The 19,391-nt window shown below is 41.8% G+C and overlaps 1 protein-coding gene across 3 annotated transcripts in view; it reads right to left on the bottom strand.

Moving 5' to 3' along the window:
• PDE5A (phosphodiesterase 5A) overlaps positions 1-10,427 on the bottom strand; it is a 148,555-nt gene extending 138,128 nt beyond the window's left edge. The window contains 1 exon segment of one of the 3 annotated variants that reach the window (NM_174417.2): positions 10,208-10,427. In NM_174417.2, coding sequence (NP_776842.1) covers positions 10,208-10,329 — 122 coding nt within the window. In that variant the 5' untranslated portion in view covers positions 10,330-10,427. 3 annotated transcript variants of the gene reach the window in all.
• Between the last annotated feature and the right edge of the window lie 8,964 nt (positions 10,428-19,391).

Raw genomic sequence — 19,391 nt, 5'->3', positions numbered from 1 at the left:
TAAATAATACATAAAGAATAAGAGCTGATCATTTAGCTGAGAAAAATCACTGTGAGAGCATAATTTTTTTTTCTATTACTACTCAGAACTTAATCGCTAAAAAATAAGTTATAGAATTTGGAGGATGATGTGGTTTCTAAATACCAAAGATATAATAAAACTGTTTAACAATTGTGATAAAATATACAACTAACTGCCTATGGTAAAAACCTTAACAATATTTCATAAAAACCATAATTTTAAACTGGGGAATGGTTTCAATACTTGATAAAAACAATGCTTTAACATTTGCTACAGGAGATTTAGGGATTAAAGTCGGTCCATTTTAGTTCCTACCCAAGGGGGCTTACTTGGGGGAATTCTGTAAGTAGGTTGATACTTGAGCCTCATGGATGTTACCCTCGTGTGGTATAACATTTGGGGAGATTTGCAGGGCGCCTCAAATAAAACAGAACAAAAAGCTGCAGGCCCTGAATGATCCATAAAACACAATGCAGGGACACGTTTTTAAGGCCACTGTTAAAACATCACCCCTTTCTCTTTCTTTCCAGTGCTTTTTCCATCTTCATGTGAATTAACTAATTAAAACTAGAATCAAAAAGAGTGTACTAATTTCCTGTCAAAGGATGGTTGATAACATATGGAAATGGGCTAAAATCATCTGTAGGAAAAACACACAATAACTCACATAAAATAGAACAGATATTTCTCCTGCTCCTGGACCCTAATTTTACAGTCTCAGTCGCCATGTTTGGACACTTTGACCCAGATCCACCACTCTCACTTGGAAAATACTTAAAGAAGGAAACTTCAAATTTGAGAAGTTGACACTCTGCTCTTCTGGTGAGAATCAAGAATGCTTAGAGATGGAAGAGAATTTTAAACTCATTTATAAATCTCTCTGCCTTGATTTCTCACCACTCCCATCTCACATAAAGCCAAGGTCTATTAACCTGGGCCAGTTACCAAGCTGGGGACACAGACGGGAGGTCTGAACTCTCATTCCGATTCCCTTTCCAGTACCTTACACAGTCTTCAGAAGGTTCTGTTCAAACCATTAATAAAAATTCACTTTAAAAATGAGGACACAAAGTCTATTAAATCCCTATTCTGTTGTTCTAATTTCCATGTATCAGAATAGGGGGATGACTCCCCAAACTTGCAATTATAATTAAACCACTGATGATTTCCAACATAAAATAAATTGTAACCTACTGAAAATCACTCTAAAAAAAAAGATTTTAAAATATGCATTATTTCCTTTAAATTTCTTAAGAACACCAGAAGTAATGTTATTATTAATATTTTACAGAGAAAGCAAATAAAGTACCTAAAGGTCATACTCTTAAGAAAGATGTAGTTTGGGAGTTGAAGCTTAAATCTGTCCTAGCTGGGGCCTTCAACCATCGTAAACTGAAATAAATTTTAAAGGGCTCAGAACAGTGGTTCCCAACCAAGTACTGGTGCCAGACTTTGGGGGGCATTTGGAAATGTGTGTCAAAACAATCGGGGTGCTCCTGACATTTAGTGGCTGAGCCTAGGGATGTTAAACATCCTGCAAGATGCTGAGCAGCTTCTCACAACAAAATGTATCACTACCAAAGGCCAAACAGCGTTCCCTTTAAGAAGCAATGGTTTATTGTAACGGAAAAGAATCTGAAAAAAGAACATATATATAAAATATACATACTATACATATATATAAAACTGATACATATATAACTGAATCACTTTGCTGTAAACCTGAAACTCACACAATATTCCTAAATCAACTATACTTCAATTAAAAAAGAAGAAAAAAAGCAAGGGTTAATAAGAATAAAAGATTACCATACTATAACAGGGTATTCAATGAAACAGGAGAGATCTGAGACACCTCCAAGTGATTCCTACAATAACCTCTACTCTGATGTTACACTGAGTAATTCCCTTGCTTCTGGCATGGATTAGAAACAAACGCTGCCTAAAGTTATTTAACATTCCCAAGTCTTCTCCAGCTATGAAAACATCTCAGAAGCTTACTGGGACCAAATATAAATCAAATGCATAACCATTTCATATGGTTTTACATTCAAATTTGACCAAGAGTTGGAAGAGACATGATTTGCAATTTTCCATGCATTCATAATCACATGTATGAAAAATGTTCCTTAAAGAAGTATCTATTTACATTTAAAAGAAAATCTAATAACCAAAATCTATGCTGTAAATATGTAAGTCAATTTGTTTTGCAGCTTAGACATGGAGAAAAGATTAGACTAGATTGGCATGTCTCAATCTGAAGTATGAGAAGCCCTCAGAGTCTGAGGCAAGTATGTTTTGAAGATCTGTAGTAGGCTCAGATGGTAAAGAACCAGCTTGCAGTGCAGGAGACCTGTGTTCATTCCCTGTGTTGGGAAGATCCCCAGGAGGAGGGCATAGCAATCTACTCCAGTATTCTTGCCTGGAGAATCCCATGGACAGAGAAGCCTGGTGGGCTACAGTCCACGGGGTCACAGAGAGCTGGACACAACTGAGTGACTAACACGCACACACACAGTGTTTCAATGGAAATGCTGCAATTCTGTTTTCACACTCATGACAATACCAACAACAAAGACAGACAAAGACGTATACTTTAAACTACTGGGATGACTACCTTATAACCAACTACCATCCTGCAATTTTAGGAGTCAAGTTATATTTGTGTTTACAGTCACACTGCAGCCCAGTGGTTCTGGGATAACGAGAAAATAAAAGAGGTAGATTTAATATGCAAATATGCTTTCAAGCCAAGTAAAACCAAAAGCTGGTGTACTGTGCTATAGGACTAATAGTTTCATGACTGTTCAGAGAGACCCAGTGGGAAAAATGAAACATCACAGGCAACTGTAGCAAAGGCAAGATGGCCTCAGCAGATCCCAGCATTATATTGCAATTAGGGCCACATTCACTCCGCAAGGATGATTTAATGAGTGTTGTCAATTTGCATTTGGCTAGAGTTTTATCATTTTATTCATAATCAACTTATACATTTATTTTGGTATTGCAGTTGCACAAATGCTATAGCTATGATTAAATTATACCTACTCTTAAGAATTCCACATTTAACTAGCATTAAAATAAGAGAAAGTCAATACTAGGTACAGCAGATAGCTGGCACTTCTGGGTGCACTCACATCACTTTCGTTTGGGAACTTCTCCTCCCCCACTGACACATCATACTATGGGTCACTGCCCCAACGAAGTAAGGAGACAAACCTATTCTTCCAGAAATAAAGGTTGGTCCAGAGCAGGCAAATTATGCAAGTAAGGCCAAAATAATTCTGAGAGGACTGACATGGATAAGAAGGTATTTCTCAAACATCAAAAGTTTAAGACCCACATAAACTTGCCAAGAAAAATGTTCCAGCACATGAAGAAAGCCTGCTGGAGACTAAAACCAATATAGCATAGCATCAAAAGGATGGCTGGACAAATGGATGGATGGTGGGATGAATGGATGGTGAGATGGATGGAGGGAAGAAAGAGGGAAAGACAGATTGATTAGATATTTATACAGGCCAAAAAGAAAAAAAAATACTGACATGATGATGTCATTACACTGAATTTCACATCCAAACCAATCCCCAAGAATGTCAATTTTGTATGAGTTCAACATGAATTTCTGTCATTTGTGACCGAAAGTTTTTTAACTAAAATAATGGAGGTCAATAAGAATGTCTTTCTTTAACAGGGGAAGGTAACTTAAATTTGAGAAACACTTTATTACATGATCTCCAGCTCTATAAAGTTCAAAGATCCTGTGTGTGTTTTAAATATTTCACCAGCTTAAAAAAAAAATTAGGATCTTTTCTTATAACCTCAGCACGCTTATGCAACAGAAAGTAGAAGTGAATACTTTTTTCATGATTATTACCAGTGATATTATATCAGATAGGAGACTCTTCTCTCTCAAGTTTAGATGTAATAAAATTAGTCCGAAAAGACAGTTTGAAAAAGTTAATCTTACTTTATGATTCAGAATCAAGGAAACAGTTTCAAAGAACACAGAAGCTAACAATGGCACCTAAGACTTTAAAAAGCAAGTTCACTACAAACTACAAATGGGGCATATATATACACACATATACACACACACATCCATATATACATTGAGTTGGAAAAGTTTGCTTTTTTCCATAACATCTTCGGGAAAAAACAAAGGAAACTTCCTGTCCTACCAATAAAAGGCTTTTAGAAGCTTTTAAGAATATTTATCAGAATGATACTTATAAACTTAACACTCAGTTTGCTTTACCTACCTGATATTTAGTTGGCAATACATATAAATTCCTGCCAGTTAGAGAAAATGAATAAAGCACTTACACCATGAAAAAAAAAAAGATTCAAAATAAAATGAGAATACCAAGTCAGTAAGTAAGATTACAGAGCTAAGTATCAAGTGAATGACTCATACGGAAAAGTTTCTTCAGTTTTTATTCTTAGGTTGTAATTCACAGGTACTTTTTTTTTTTTTTAACTGAACCTGATTTAACAGATATTTCCAAGGCCACGTCAATCAGCCACATCAATTGGTCAACTAAATCTGTATCTGTCCAGCTAAACTAATCTCATAGGAAGTCCTGCATAGTCAGTAGCTACTCTGCATTCAAAATTCAATCATTTTTCAACCCTTCACTATCAATCAACTCAGTGATTTATTTAATTACTCTGCTGCTGCTGCTGCTGCTAAGTCGCTTCAGTCGTGTCCGACCCTGTGCGACCCCATAGACGGCAGCCCACCAGGCTCCCCCGTCCCTGGGATTCTCCAGGCAAGAACACTGGAGTGGGTTGCCATTTCCTCCTCCAATGCATGAAAGTGAAAAGTGAAAGTGAAGTCGCTCAGTCCTGTCTGACTCTTAGCGACCCCATGGACTGCAGCCCACCAGGCCCCTCCATCCATGGGATTTTCCAGGCAAGAGTACTGGAGTGGGGTGCCATTGCCTTCTCCGCAGTCCTTACCAAAGGCTTTTATCCTAAGAAGAGCCTTTATCCTACACTTAGCCCTGAAAACAAGGAAAGAAAACAACTCAATACAACAGTTACAGGTTTACCAAACTGTTAGTTTGAAAAATATTTGGGGGACAAACTAATAAACACCAAGCAGTTTTCCCCAGCCATGTTAAGTAGGAAAGAACTTTCTCCCAACCATTATTAAAATGTATTATGAAGTTCAAGCAGTTTAAAGTTAAATCATGTCTTCAAATCTAGAGGAAGCGAAGCATCTTGGTAAGACATACTCTCTGTAATCAGCTAAGGGTGAAGGTACAAACTCTACCCATACAACTTGAAAACACCTTCAAATATTTTTAAAGAAATGATATCAGAGACAAGACTCAAGTCACTGCTTCAGGTGGAACTATCTAAATAGGAGATTCTGTTGCACGACATAATCAAAACGCTAAAAGTTGTTCATCTTCAGGGACTGAAGATGACTTCATGAAAATATTAGCAATTTCTATAGATCTTTAGATCACAAAGATAAGTCCTTTAGGACTTCCCTGGTGGCTCAGACAGTAAAGCGTCTGTCTACAATGCGGGAGACCGGGGTTTGATCCCTGGGTCAGGAAGATCCCCTGGAGAAGGAAATGGCAATCCACTCCAGTACTACTGCCTGGAAAATCCCATGGACAGAGGAGCCTGATAGGTTACAGTCCATGGGATCACAAAGAGTCGGACTTCACTGAGGGACTTCATTTTCACTTTAGATCACAAACTGAAAAAAAAGTTAATGAAATGCATTACAAGCCTAAGTATTATATTAATATTAAACAAATATATTTATTTTGAGATATTTATGACTAACTGCCACTGCATTGGGTTCTACCACAGTTTTAGGAATCATGATCTTGTACTGGGGGCTTTAAAAATGGAACTAAATAGAAAACCTTGAGAACATTAGTGACAGAACTGTGATGAGAAGCATCATTTCAGGGGCTCCTGCGGATTCTTCCAGATTCAATCACATCCAAATTCAATCCACATGAGAACTTTTAGGGCACTAAAAAGTGCCTTAGAGCTGGCTATAAGGACCCTGGTTATAAGCAATACAAGGATAAAAGGACATTATCACACCAGAATTACCATAATAAAAATATTAGAAATAATATCAAAGCCCGACTAAGTCAATACCCACAGGATTTTATTGTCTTCAACCTTAATGATTACTTAACAAAATGTTTAATAAAATGTTTGTCTGAAAATTGTGAAAAGGTTATATTCCTATATGATATAGAAATAATCATTTTAAAGAGTGAATAGCAATATTTATTTTACACCCATCATCTGACTTTAAGAAAAATATTTTGCCAATAATAATTACAGTTTCAAGAGATGAAAAAATAATATTAAAAACAAACAAGAAAGAATCCTGAACAGTGAACCTGGAACACCAACTAATTCACCACAGCTTTGCAGCGTTAAATAAAAAGTCTATCATAGAAAACTGTATGGGAGCGTAAAACTGCTGTTTCTGGACTTTGATCCAAGAAGTCATAAAAAGTTACCCTCATTTAATATCTCCTCTTTCCAGTATGTGCCAAATATTCTGCTTTTGTCTAGTACAAAACAAAGCACTAAAAAGTCAATCATATTACCTCCTCAATACTAAATAACATAAAACCCTGCCCACAATCACGGAGGCGGTAAGTAACTATTGAAAGGTAAATTATTCTAATATGCTGTCAAGAATAACAACAGCTGTTAAAGTGGCATTAGCACCAGAAAGGCTTCATCTGCAAAGGCGGGAGCACGTAAGCCCTTAATGAACATGGTATCTCAAACCTGTAGGACTGCAAAGTTTTCTACAACAGCAAGGGTGGGAGTTTTCCATAGGTTTTAGTTTCTAGTCGCAAACTAATTTTTATGCCAATAGATTATGTGATGAATTGTTCAACTGACGCTCTCAAATTCACTTAACCAGGTTTTGATTGCTAAAAACCATTTATTTGTGTGCTGCACGCTCTGGCTTTTAAGGAGGTGTTTAGCTCTGTATTGAAAGATATTATGGAAAACAATGTAATATAGCAGCAATAATTGCTTTCCAGGTCAATCAAAATTCACAGGTGTTTAAACGAGAGTTTAGGAGTGCCAGAACCTTCCTTCTATTCAATGACTACTATTGGGTGCAGACCATTCAGTCTGGGAAGAGAACAGAGACGCATACATAAATGTCAAACAATTAAATCAAATAAGGAGGAAATAGTTCTACCAATAAGCCTGTCTACAGATGCAGATAGCCAATCTAAGTAAATCCAAATTTATTTTAAATAAATAAACACGCAAACTGCCCCTACAGAACTATTCTATTTCACAAGTTTCCTGAATTACAACAGTATTCATTTTATACATACAAAATTTGAGAAAGGAGGGGAGCAAAGTAACACGAGCTTCTTGTTACACACACACACACACACACAACTTAGCTGTACAGTTAGTGTCTGCAGTAAGATTTTACCACAACCGTGTGAATCACACGGTGTTCAGCAGGTTGGCATTTTTATGTCCACCCTCTCATTCTTAAAATTTTAAGTCTCCAGTTAACGCTATCAAATATAAGCCCAAAATGGAATATTGTTTCTAGAAAAAATTATGGCTACACACAAGACTCAGATTATATTCTTCACACTGACAACTTCCAGCACTTTGTAATTCCTAAAACTGAGGGCCTGCACTATTCTTGAATATCTTCACTTTCGTTTTCCAACTTCTACTCAACATAAACTCTTCTCTCAAGATTATACACACACACACACACACACATATCACAGAAAGTGTTCAGCCTACTCTCAACATCAACTGTAATATAAAAACTCCAGATGATCTAAATTTTACGCTAAGAAGTGTAATTTTGAGAATTGAGATTTTAATCCTATGCTACTTCGGAGAAAAAAAAATGTGAAAAGAAATGTAACTTAATTCATTTATTAGGAAAAAAATATTACTCTTCAAGTTTTGGCAGATTCTCAAAGTGAAGTGTTCTTATGTATGAGTTAAAAGCTACCGCCAAACACCCCAAAGTTTGTGTTTTTAAAGGGAGAGGAGAGAAAACCAAGAAAAGGATATCAACGCTGATTTTTAAATAAATAATTTCGTTCGTTCTTAATAATATGCCTAAGGCACATCTCTAAAGAACATCCCCCTACCCACTTAAAAGATCAGCCCAGTTCTCCTGCCCAGTCTCTTAAGGGCTGTAATTCATTAAGGGTGGAAGTGTGCAAACAGTGAAAGGAATCCGGGGACAGACGGCCTCGGAGGAGGCGACCTCTAGAAACTGTTGGCCTCCAGCAATGGATCATTCCAGGCCTAGAGGGGCTTGGTGCTCACCCCAAACGCGCAGAAAAGTGCCCTTCGGAAAGAAACCACTTTTATTCAGGGTTTATCCTCTGGTCACTCCAGATTAAATATTGTGATAGAAGACGAAAGCGACGGAGAAGAGGATTTTAAAAGGAAGGCGGAATAATTAAACAGAAGAGATAAGGTTTGTCCCCAAACCTTCACCTCTGTGAAAAACCCCCGAAGTCATCAAACCGATAGCAACCCTGAACGTTCGCTGGGAGAAACGGGAGTTAAAAAGACTCAACTAAGATTTCAAAAATATTACATCTGCAGGAATGTAAAGGAAGACAAAACTGTCAAAGAACGCGTTTTCAATAAAGCATCTCCCAGCCAGTGTGACCCGGGTGCCACCACCCAGCACAGCACCCGGCCCCACCGCGCCCCCCGGGAAAAGTGGGAAAGACGGGGGCAGTGCTGAAGTACCTTGTTTTGTCTCCAAAAGGCAACATAGCAAACGTGGGAAGTTGGAGGTGCACACCAGGCGGCCTCGGCGGACCCTGGACTGCAGGAGGCGTCGGGGGCGACGACTCGCCCAGGTGAGGCGAGTCGCTCGAAGCCGGCTTCCCTACGGTCCCCGCCGTCGCGCCGCCGCCGCCGCCCGCTCGCCCCGCGCCGCGCCGCCCCCTGGCGGGGAGCGCCAGGCCGGACCGCGGCCGTGCGCCGGCGGGTGGGAGCCCGGCGGCCAGCCCCGGCCGGCTCCTCCACCATCACCGCCCCGCGCGCGCCTCCCTCCCGCCCGAGGCGGCCAGCTCCTGCTGCCCGAAGGCCGCTGCCCCGAGCCGGCGACGGCGAAGTCCGGGCCCCTTCCCCAAAGGAGTGCGCCTGGGAGTCAGCCCGCGTCCGCGCGCAGCAGCCTCGCCCTCGCTGCGGCTTCGCATCAACTCTCCGGCTTCCGGGCACCCGCCCGCCTCCCACTCTTCGTTCCACCCTCCTAGCCCCTCGGCTTCAGCCTGGATGCCTCTCCAATTCTCCCGCGGGCGTTTCCCACGCGCGCCTCGACTGTCCGCTGCGCAGCCTCCTCCCCAAGCACAGGCTCCCTCCTTCCCACCCTCCGCAGCAGCCGGCCCGGCGCTTGGCTCCGGACCAGGAAGACTGGCCTCCGGGGTGGCCTCGGGCCGCGCGGGACCTGCCACCCCCCGGGGTCAGCTCTCCGCCGTCCTTTGTGTGCGCGCCGCCAGCCCCTCCGCGGAGCGCCTTCCACGCCGCCGCCTTGCGCGCAGACGCGAAGGAAAGGAAGAGCGCGGGACAACCAGGGGACTGGAAGCGGGGCAAAAGACGAAAGCACTCACTCTGGGAAGGTTCCGGCATGGTGCTGCCTTTGGGCTGCTTCTCGGTCTCGCCACTACCCCGGCTTCCCCGCCCCGCCAGGGCCGGGGCAAAGGGGGACGGGGGAGGAGCGGAGCCACGGGGACCGCGTTGGAAATGGTGCTTCCGGAGCTGCAGGGAAGGGGGTCAAAAACTGTTTTGGTTTCGCTAAGGAGATTTAGGGGAACCCGGAGGCTAGAGAAAGGCCCGTGAGAGCAAATATATGGAAATAATCTTGCTCCCAGGGAGTACCAGGGCTGCCGGCGTGTGGAGGGGGTGGGGGTGGGGGTTCGGCACATACATTTTTGGATTTGAACTTTTGTGAGCAAGTTGGATCGGATCCGACGCTTGGGTTTTTCGACTGTACTCGCCTTAAAAGTCGAGGTCTCTACACCGTAAGATCATGGCCCAACTTCAAAAGCAAAGGGCCTGAGAGTGGAGACTGTTTAATGCTTAAAGAAGGGGAAAATTCAATAGAGGAGAGAGAGAAACCCCAGGTCACGCTCCATGCCCCGGCCGGGTCTTCCGTGGCTCCTCTTCTTACCTGGTGCCTTTCCTAACAAAGTAAGAGAAGGTAAAGTCCCAGTGATCGTCCAGCCACGCTTCGACCGAGTCCTGGTCCCATTGCTGTTGCGGCCGCGCGGAGCCGGGGCCGGCCCTCTCCATGATCAGCGCGGCGTGTCTCTGCGGTCAGCTGGTGCTGGTTTTCCACTCCAGCTGGGGTCCCTCCCTCCGAGGAGCAGAACTCGCCTCGAGACCCTCCCCCTTCGCCCTGCTTCAGTCGGGCCGGCTTTCGGCGGAGCTGCTCAGTCGCCGGGCCAGCCTCCTGCCGCGCCCCGCCTCTCCAGGTCCTCACCGTTTCCAGGTGCGGCGGGCGGGGGGTGGGGGTGCCGCAGCCCTGCGCCTTCCCCGGGGTCTGTCTGAGACTGGCTCTGGAAGTCTCTCTAGTCTCTAGATTCCGGGGCGGCCGGGGCGGCGACTGGCGAGCTCTCCGGAAGCCTAGTGGCCAGGACTAGAAAGGAGGCCGGGCGGCCGCTGGGGTGCGCTGCATGCCAAGCCGGCTCCGGAGGAGCGCGCAAAGGTGACGGTGGATGTGTTCGCTGAGCGTCCCTCTCTAGGCAAGGGAAGGTCACGCTGTGGAGACCCAGCCCAAACCCAGAGGGCTGTAGCTGGGGAAATTTTCGCCCGAAAATGAGAGGTGCTGGTAGCCGGTAGCTGGTAGCGCTCTTCTCTCCGGGCCTGGGAGAACAATGAGTGTCCTGCCTCACTTTCCGCCAGATCAGCGCGTGGGTCTGGGAGGAGCTGGGACCCATCTCCCACGAAGCCCTGACGGCGCAACGGCTCAGGGCGCCCCAGCCAAGGACCACATCTGGGGTGACGAGATCCGGGACGTGAGTCACCAAAATAGATTGAACAGTCCTGGTGGGTAACTTCTAACAGAGCCATTCCTGTGATTAACGTTAATAACCATAGTAAGTATAAATTAACTGCCTTCAAGATAAAGGTAAATTGAGATACAATAATCACCATGGTTTGTGTATGAAATCACAAATCTCCATACAAGTAGGTTAACTTGATCTATGGGCAGTCCCCAGGTACCGTGCAGAGCAGCCAGTTAGCCCAGTTTTTAATTCGTCATTTATATTGAACTGGAATTAAAGTACACATACCACACAAAAAAATGTATCCGTTTAAAAGGGCTCAGCATTCCTACCCTGTTTTGTCGTTATCCTTATCATGCTTTGATAGGGCTTCCCTTGTGGCTCAGCTGGTAAAGAAACTGCCTGTAACTGCGGGAGACCTGGGTTCGATCCCTGGGTTGGGATGATCCCCTGGAGAAGGGAGAGGCTACCCACTCCAGTATTCTGGCCTGGAGAATTCCCTGGACTGTATAGTCTGCTGCTGCTGCTGCTGCTGCTGCTAAGTTGCTTCAGTCGTGTCCGACTCTGTGCGACCCCAGATTCTCCAGGCAAGAACACTGGAGTGAGTCGCCATTTCCTTCTCCAATGCATGAAAGTGAAAGTCAAAGTGAAGTTGCTCAGTCGTGTCCCACTCTTCGCGACCCCATGGACTGCAGCCTACCAGGCTCCTCTGCCCATGGGATTTTTCCAGGCAAGAGTACTGGAGTGGGTTGCCATTGCCTTCTCCGCTGTATAGTCTAAGGAGCTGCAAAGAGTCAGACACGACTGAGCGACTTGCACTTCACTTCTATCATGCTTCACAAAAAAGAATTGGGAGTCTTCCCTTGCTTTATTCTCATCCCCATCTCCCTGCAGTTTTAATATGGTATTTTGCAATGACCTAATTTTTTTGGCAGCATTAAACTGGAGCTGTGTATTTCACAACGTGTGAACGACACCATTAGCAGTGATATACCAAAAGTGATTTAGCTGACATACTTTTAACAAACTCCTTTCAAAATATTCTTGGCAAGAATGTAAGACATTACTCACTACATAGAAACACGTAATTAAACAGATAGTATGAGAACTTTAAGAAATGTCTTCCAGTCCCCCAGTGCAATGGTTTATACTTCCTTCATTAAATAATTGTCCTTTTGTCATTTCCATTTCTTCGAAACTTCACTGCTTTATGCAAGTAGCCACAAACTAGTAAAAAGCAAGCAAAGGAGTATGAAATAATACATGATAAGTTATATCAGGTTTTAAAATGAGGATGATCTTCTAATTTCTTACTATGATCGTGATTATAGTGCTCATGACCTAAAGACCATCTCCTCAGTGCTCAATGTTTCTCTGTGGAAGGTCATGCATTTCTCCTCTCAGGAGGTCAATTATATTTTAAAATTCTACTTCCAACTAAGGATGGAGTGAATTTTTGGCTTAAAATGCTTGCTTTGGTTGGCTACCATGATTAAATAAACAGACATTATCCAAATGTCCATTTTCTCTCCCAACCTGAAAGGGTTAAATTATAAGACACCAGGAAGGTGTCTAAAAATATTGTGCAAGAAAAACAATCCCTGGACTCTCTGATCAGTGAGTCTCAGTTCTGTGTGGTATAGATGTTGGGTGGGGGTTACTGTGAAGGCCGTTACCTGAGTGAGTATATCTCAAGGGATGGGATGAGGCATTTCAAACTGTTCTAGTCTCTAGAAAACTCAGAACAGTACCTCTTGTAACTCTAAAGTACTTAAAGTTAAGAATATTTTGAATTGGCCTCACCCTGGCATCTTGTTCTCCGGCTCCTTTTATTCTTTATCCCAATTTCCTCCATTTTTTTTTAACATACATTCTAACTTATTGGTATGGATTGCTCTAAGCATATCAAATCTTGTTTTAGAATAAGTTGAAGGATGAGTAAATAATAAACATTACGAGGAAATAACTTGGAAAGTGATGTAAATGCTACTTAACAACAACAAAAAAATGCAATGACCTAACAGACAAGCCCTCCAACCTGTTATATTCTCATTGTACTAGGAAAAAACCCAAGTCTCTAACATGGCTTACAAGGTTCTGTATGACTTTTACTCATTTCTGTTGCTAAAGGTTTTGTTCATACAACTAGAAAAAACAAATAAAACCATGGATGATCAAATTCCTTTTCCAAAAGAGAACACAGATTATAAAAGTCATGACATCTTTCCTGCCTTGTTTTTTTTTCAAATACTACATAGTATCTTCTTTTTTCTTACAGCAAACATATATTCTAAGCTTGAGAAAATTGAGTAAATATATTAGCACATATAATAGGATCTAGGTCCCTCATTGTTGAAGGGGAAGCCTAGAAGGTACATTGTGATGTTGAAATGGAATTGGAGGTTAAAAATTAAATGTGTGTGTGTGTGTGTGTGTGTGTGTGTGTGTGCATGATGTGGGGAAATCCCACATGACAAGGAAATGCAGGCAGCTTTTAAGAGCTGTGGGCAGCCTCCAGCTGATAGCCTACAAGGAGCTCCAGCCACCAAGAAAATTAATTTTTTGGTATTATAACTGCAAGATTAAGAACTAAAGTGAGCTCAAAAGCAGATATTTCCCCAGTCACACCTCAAATCAGACCACAACCACAATTCCAGCCAATAAACTGATTGCACCCTTATGAGATGCTAAGCAGTAGACATCTTCATAATCAACATCTTAATAACACTGAGTCCTATATCTATTAATGTATGTATTTATCCATTTACTTCAATCTTTTAGAATTTCTCCCGGCAGTGTCTTGAAGTTTTTAGTGTACATGTCTTACATGTATTTTGTTTAACTTATTTCAATATATATCCCACTATCACTGAGAAATACTAGAAGCAATGATATTCATGTGGCAGAATATACACTTAGTCCTAGATTTTGGCTTAAAAATGTGTTTCTTCACTTTAAAAGAAACCAAGAGTCTCTGTAGAAGACTCCAGGTCTGTGACAGGGAAAGTGCAAAATATACCTGGAAAAATCTTGTTTTGACAGAATATAAGAAAGACTTAAACATAATGCCAGCATTTCAGAACAGAGGGCTTCCGAAGCACAATGCAAATCTGAAACAATTAGAATATCAAAATACATATTGATATATATTGACATATATTGATAGTAACAAATTTTAAATCATTGACTAAAATAAGAAACTGTGATTCCATACTGATATAAATAAATAACTAATAAGCAAATAAACAGAAGAGAAAGGAATGTTCCTTACAATAGAATGTCAACAAAATGAATATAAAAGGAATCATGTAATTACAAAATCATTGAAAAGAAGTTGTTAGTCACTCAGTCACCTCCGACTCTTTGGGACCCCATGGACTATAGCCCACCAGGCTCTGTCCATAGAATTCTCCAGGCAAGAATACTGGAGTGGGTAGCCATTCCCTTTTCCAGGGGATCTTCTTGACCTAGGGGTTGAACCTGGGTTTTCTGTATATCAGATGGATTCTTTTACTGTCTGAGCCACTAGGGAAGCCCAGAAAAATCACTAATGGTCACTAGAATTAACTGATGAGAGTGTGATGATGGGTGGGATATTTACATAGCTTAAAGTATCACCTGGCAGGTTTCTTATTATATTCCATGGGCAAATAGTATCTTGACAACAAAGAGCCTCTAACCAAGTGATTCAGTATCACTTATATGGGGACAAACTAACAGTATACACATTTAGTAGAACATACTGAAAAGGATACAACATTACATTTATGTCATTACTGTCAAAATTGAGAATCTAATCATGAGGATGAGATTGATGGAGGGACATTCTGCAAAATAACTGGCCTGCATGCTTCAAAGATTTCAAGGTCAAGAAAGGTAAAGACTGAGCTGTAGTTATTCATTGCTATGGAATGATATTACCACAATATTAGTGGCTTAAAGCAACACACATGCATTATCTCTGTTTCTGTGAATAAGGAGTCTAGGTTGGTTGAGCTGGACACTCTGCTCAGGGGTGTCTCATAAGGCAATCAAGGTGCTGGCCAGATCTACAATCTCATCTGAGGCTCAACTGGAGAAGGATCCTGTTCTAAGATTACTCAGACTGTTGGCAGAATTAACTTTCTTGGGATTACAGAACTGAGAAATTCTTTCTCTTGCTGGATGCTGGCTGAAACTTTTACAGGTCACTGGCTGGAGGCCCCTCTCTGGTTCTCAAAGCCACTTTCAGTGCCTTGCCACGTGGAGCTTTCCAACGTGGCCACTTGTTTCCTCAGAACCAGCAAGGGAGACAGCCTCCAGCAAGAAGGGCAGTTTTTAATAATGTCATCAAAACTGTCACAGACGCATCATCACGTGCATATCTTTGCCATATTGTTTGTTGGAAGTGTGGGCAAAAGAACACGTTGCCTGCCATTTCAGTAAGCAGCGAATGTTGCCTGCCATCAAGCCTTCAGCCACTGCAGCTGTCCCAGCTGTGTGCCCAGAGGGGGATATAGGACGGAGACACACAGGATACTAGTCTAGATAGTTAAGATGCATATCTAAAAGGACTCATTTCTATTACCCCAGACTCTAGCATCTTCCCATACACAGAAAAGCACTAAAATCATTCATTTCAGATGGCTGTGTGTGTGTATGATTAGCAGTAATATTTTGATGTTTGACAACATGGTTTTTGTTTTGTTTTTTCAGCAAAGACTCTTTCATGTCCTGGCTCCTCCCTTATCTCCTTGGAATAGTCCCTCAGAGCTATTTGAGAGGATGTGTCCTAGGCTACGGGCTTCTGTAGTGGCTCTGATGGTAAAGAATCTGCCTGCAATGCAGAAGACAGGTTCGATCCTTGGGTCAGGAAGATCCCCTGGAGAAGGGAATGACAACCCACTCCAGCATTCTTGCCTGGAGAATTCCAGGAACAGAGGAGCCTGGTGGACTACAGCCCATGGGGTCACAAAGAGTTGGAGACAACTGAGTGACTAACACTTTCACTTTTCATCCTAGGCTATAGTCCTTAGTAAGGCCAATGAATAAAATATAATTCTCAACTTTTAGGTTGTACATTATTTTTTAGTAGAAAGAAACAAATGAAGGTTTTGCCCTTGATCATACCAGGGTGTAAATAGAGGATGAAGGGATCATGGAGGCTACCTCAAGAATCCACCTAGAATAATATTGTAGAATAAAGTATAGTGATTGGGACATAACATGTGTTCAGTAGCTATTTGTTGGGTCAATTTAAAAAGAAATGTGGGCTTTTTAAAGAGTATTTTGGCAGTTGTTTTTGTTCAGTCATTAAGTCTTTGTGACTGTGGACTGCAGCGCACCAGGCTCTTCTGTCCTCCACTCTCTCCCAGACTTTGCTCAAATTCCTGTCCATTGCATCAGTGATGCTATCTAATCATCTCATCCTCTGCTGCCCCCTTCTCCTTTTGCCTTTAGTCTTTCCCAGCATCAGGGTCTTTTCCAAGGAGTCAGCTTTTTGCATCAGGTTGCCAAAGTATTGGAGCTTCAGCTTCAGCATCAGTACTTCCATTGAAGATTCAGGACTGATTTCCTTTAGGATTGATTTCCTTGGTTTGACTGGTTTGATTTCCTTGCAGTCCATAGGACTCTCAAGCATCTTCTCCAGCACCACAATTCAAAAGCATCAATTCTTTGGCACTCAGCCTTCTTTATGGTCCAACTCTCACATCTGTGCATGACTACTGGAAAAAACAGTTTTGACCATACGGACCTTTGTCAGCAAAGTGAGGTCTCTGCTTTGTGAAATGTTGTCTAGGTTTGTCATAGCTTTCCTTCCAAGGAGCAAGTGTCTTTTAATTTCACGGCTGCAGTCACTATCCACATTGATTTTGGAGCCCAATAAAATAAAATCTGTCATTGCTTCCACTTTTCCCCTTTTATTTCCCCCTTTTATGAAGTGATGGAACTGGATTCCATGGTCTTAGTTTTTTGAATGTTGAGTTTTAAGGCAGCTTTTTCACTCTCCTCTTTCACCATTGTCAAGCGGCTCTAGTTCCTCTTCACTTTCTGTCATAAGGGTGGTATCATCTGCATATCTGAAGCTGTTGATACTTCTCCCAACAGTCTTGATTCCAGCTTGTGATTCATCAAGCCTGGCAGTTGTATGATGCTTATTTAACTGCATGTAAGTTAAATAAGCAGGGTGACAATATACAGTCTTGTCATACTCTTTTCCTAATTTTGAACCAGTCCATGTCTGGTTCCAACTGTTGCTTCTTGACCTGCATACAAGTTTCTCAGGAGGCAGGTAAGGTGGTCTGGTATTCCCATCTCTTTAGGAATTTTCCACAGTTTTCTGTGATCCACACAGTCAAAGGCTTTGGTGTAGTCAATGAAGCAGAAATAAATGTTTTTCCTGGAATTCCCTTGCTTTCTCCATGATCCAATGAATGTTGAGAATTTTATCTCTGGTTCCTCGGCCTTTTCTAAATCCATCTTGTACATTTTGAAATTCTCGATTCATGTACTGCTGAAGCCTAGCTAGAAGGATTTTGAGTATAAACTTGCTAGCATGTGATATGAGTGTAATTATATGGTAGTTTGAACGTTCTTTGGCATTGCCCTTCTTTTGGAATGGAAAGGCATTCCATTGGGATTGGAATGAAAACTTATTTTTTCCAGTCCTGTGGCCACTGCTGGGTCTTCCAAATTTGTTGAGATATTGAATGCCGCACTTAACAGCATCATCTTTTAGAATTTTGAAGTGAAGTGAAGTCTCTCAGTCGTGTCCAACACTTTGCGACCCCATGGACCGTAGCCTACCATGCTCCTACGTCCATGGGGTTTTCCAGGCAAGAGTAATGGAGTGTGTTGCCATTTCCTTCTCCAGAGGATCTTCCCAACCCAGAATTGGGAAGATTTAAAATTTTAAATAGCTTTAAATTTTCACTCATCTTTGATACTGCCTATGGCAGTACTTTTGCTTATTGGCTATATGTAAATATGTCAGCAACTGATCTTTGGGAAAGGTTTATTCTTTCAGTGGTCTGTGGAAGTCTTATCACTCTTCACAAGACCATCCCTTATTCTTAGCAGCACTAGGCTCATGTGACCTAGCAGTTTTCTACAGAGAGCGTTGGAGTACCTATTGCAAGGTGTCACACGGTAGGGATCAGCTTAATATTTTAACTGCGTAAATTTAAATCAAACCATAATTATCAATTTCAAAGACAGAGCCAACCTATGAATAATAAGACTGTGTTATGGTGCAGTGCAATGATTTCAATCAGTACACAGCATTTTCCCTCCAAATCAAACATAGGGTTTTTTACCTAAGTCTCTTGAAGCAGCCAAGAATTCTATTTGATATATAAAGGCTGATCCATGTGGAGAGACATTACACAGTGGATGGCGAGCAGCTGTTCTTCCCATCAAGGAAGGTCACAACGAGAGGAAATGGACTTACATTCAAACAGGAGAGATTTTGGACAGATACTAGACACACGTTCCTGACAAAGGGATGCAGCACAGATGGATTCAGGATGAAAAACAACTGTGGAATTTCCCCCTAGCAACTTTTACAAATGAGGTGGACAACCATCTGTTGGTAACGCTTTGAAGTCCTGTCTCAGGGAAGATCAACCTCAGGAACTCCTGAGGCTTCTCACTGCCCTTTCACCTGCATCTGCAGAAGATATTAAACAGAAGAATGGTGTTGTTTTAATTGATCAGTATAATATGCACCATTCACAGAAACATGAAATAACCTAAAACACCTATATCCAGAACAAACCTATCCTCCTTTCATCTACTTTCCTGTTAAAGAAAAGATTTCATTCTCTAGAGAAAATATCTTGTGCTAGTCAGAATGGCTAAAAATAAAATAATTAGTTTAGAAAGAAATAGCAAGGAGTGAAACACTTTTAAAAGTCAACTGCATCTGGGTGTGACACACTTAACTAAAAACCAGTTTAAAAGTAGGTCATTTAAAAATAGACTCTTTAAAGGTTAAAGGAACACAAATGTGTATGTTTAAATGTAAATCAAGAGATATAGTTTTGTTGATCTTGATTCTAGCCTGGAGAATCATTTGTCTTTCCTTTGTAAGTTACAGACTAAAATTTTTTTAGGTGATGCTCAGTCTCATTTAAAATATCTCAGATGACTGCATAGACATCATTATGAAGCCTGCTGCTGCTGCTGCTAAGTCGCTTCAGTCGTGTCCGACTCTGTGCGACCCCATAGACGGCAGCCCACCGGGCTCCCCCGTCCCTGGGATTCTCCAGGCAAGAACATTGGAGTGGGTTGCCATTTCCTTCTCCAATTATGAAGCCTGCCTTTTTCCAAATATGTAAGGGAAGTGTGATATAATTATAATGCCAC

This window comes from Bos taurus, chromosome 6 (genome assembly GCF_002263795.3).
Source record: "Bos taurus isolate L1 Dominette 01449 registration number 42190680 breed Hereford chromosome 6, ARS-UCD2.0, whole genome shotgun sequence".
Classification (NCBI taxonomy): Eukaryota; Metazoa; Chordata; class Mammalia; order Artiodactyla; family Bovidae; genus Bos; species Bos taurus.
Note: the sequence above shows the minus strand (reverse complement) of the source record. Positions and strands in the feature narration are given on the sequence as shown.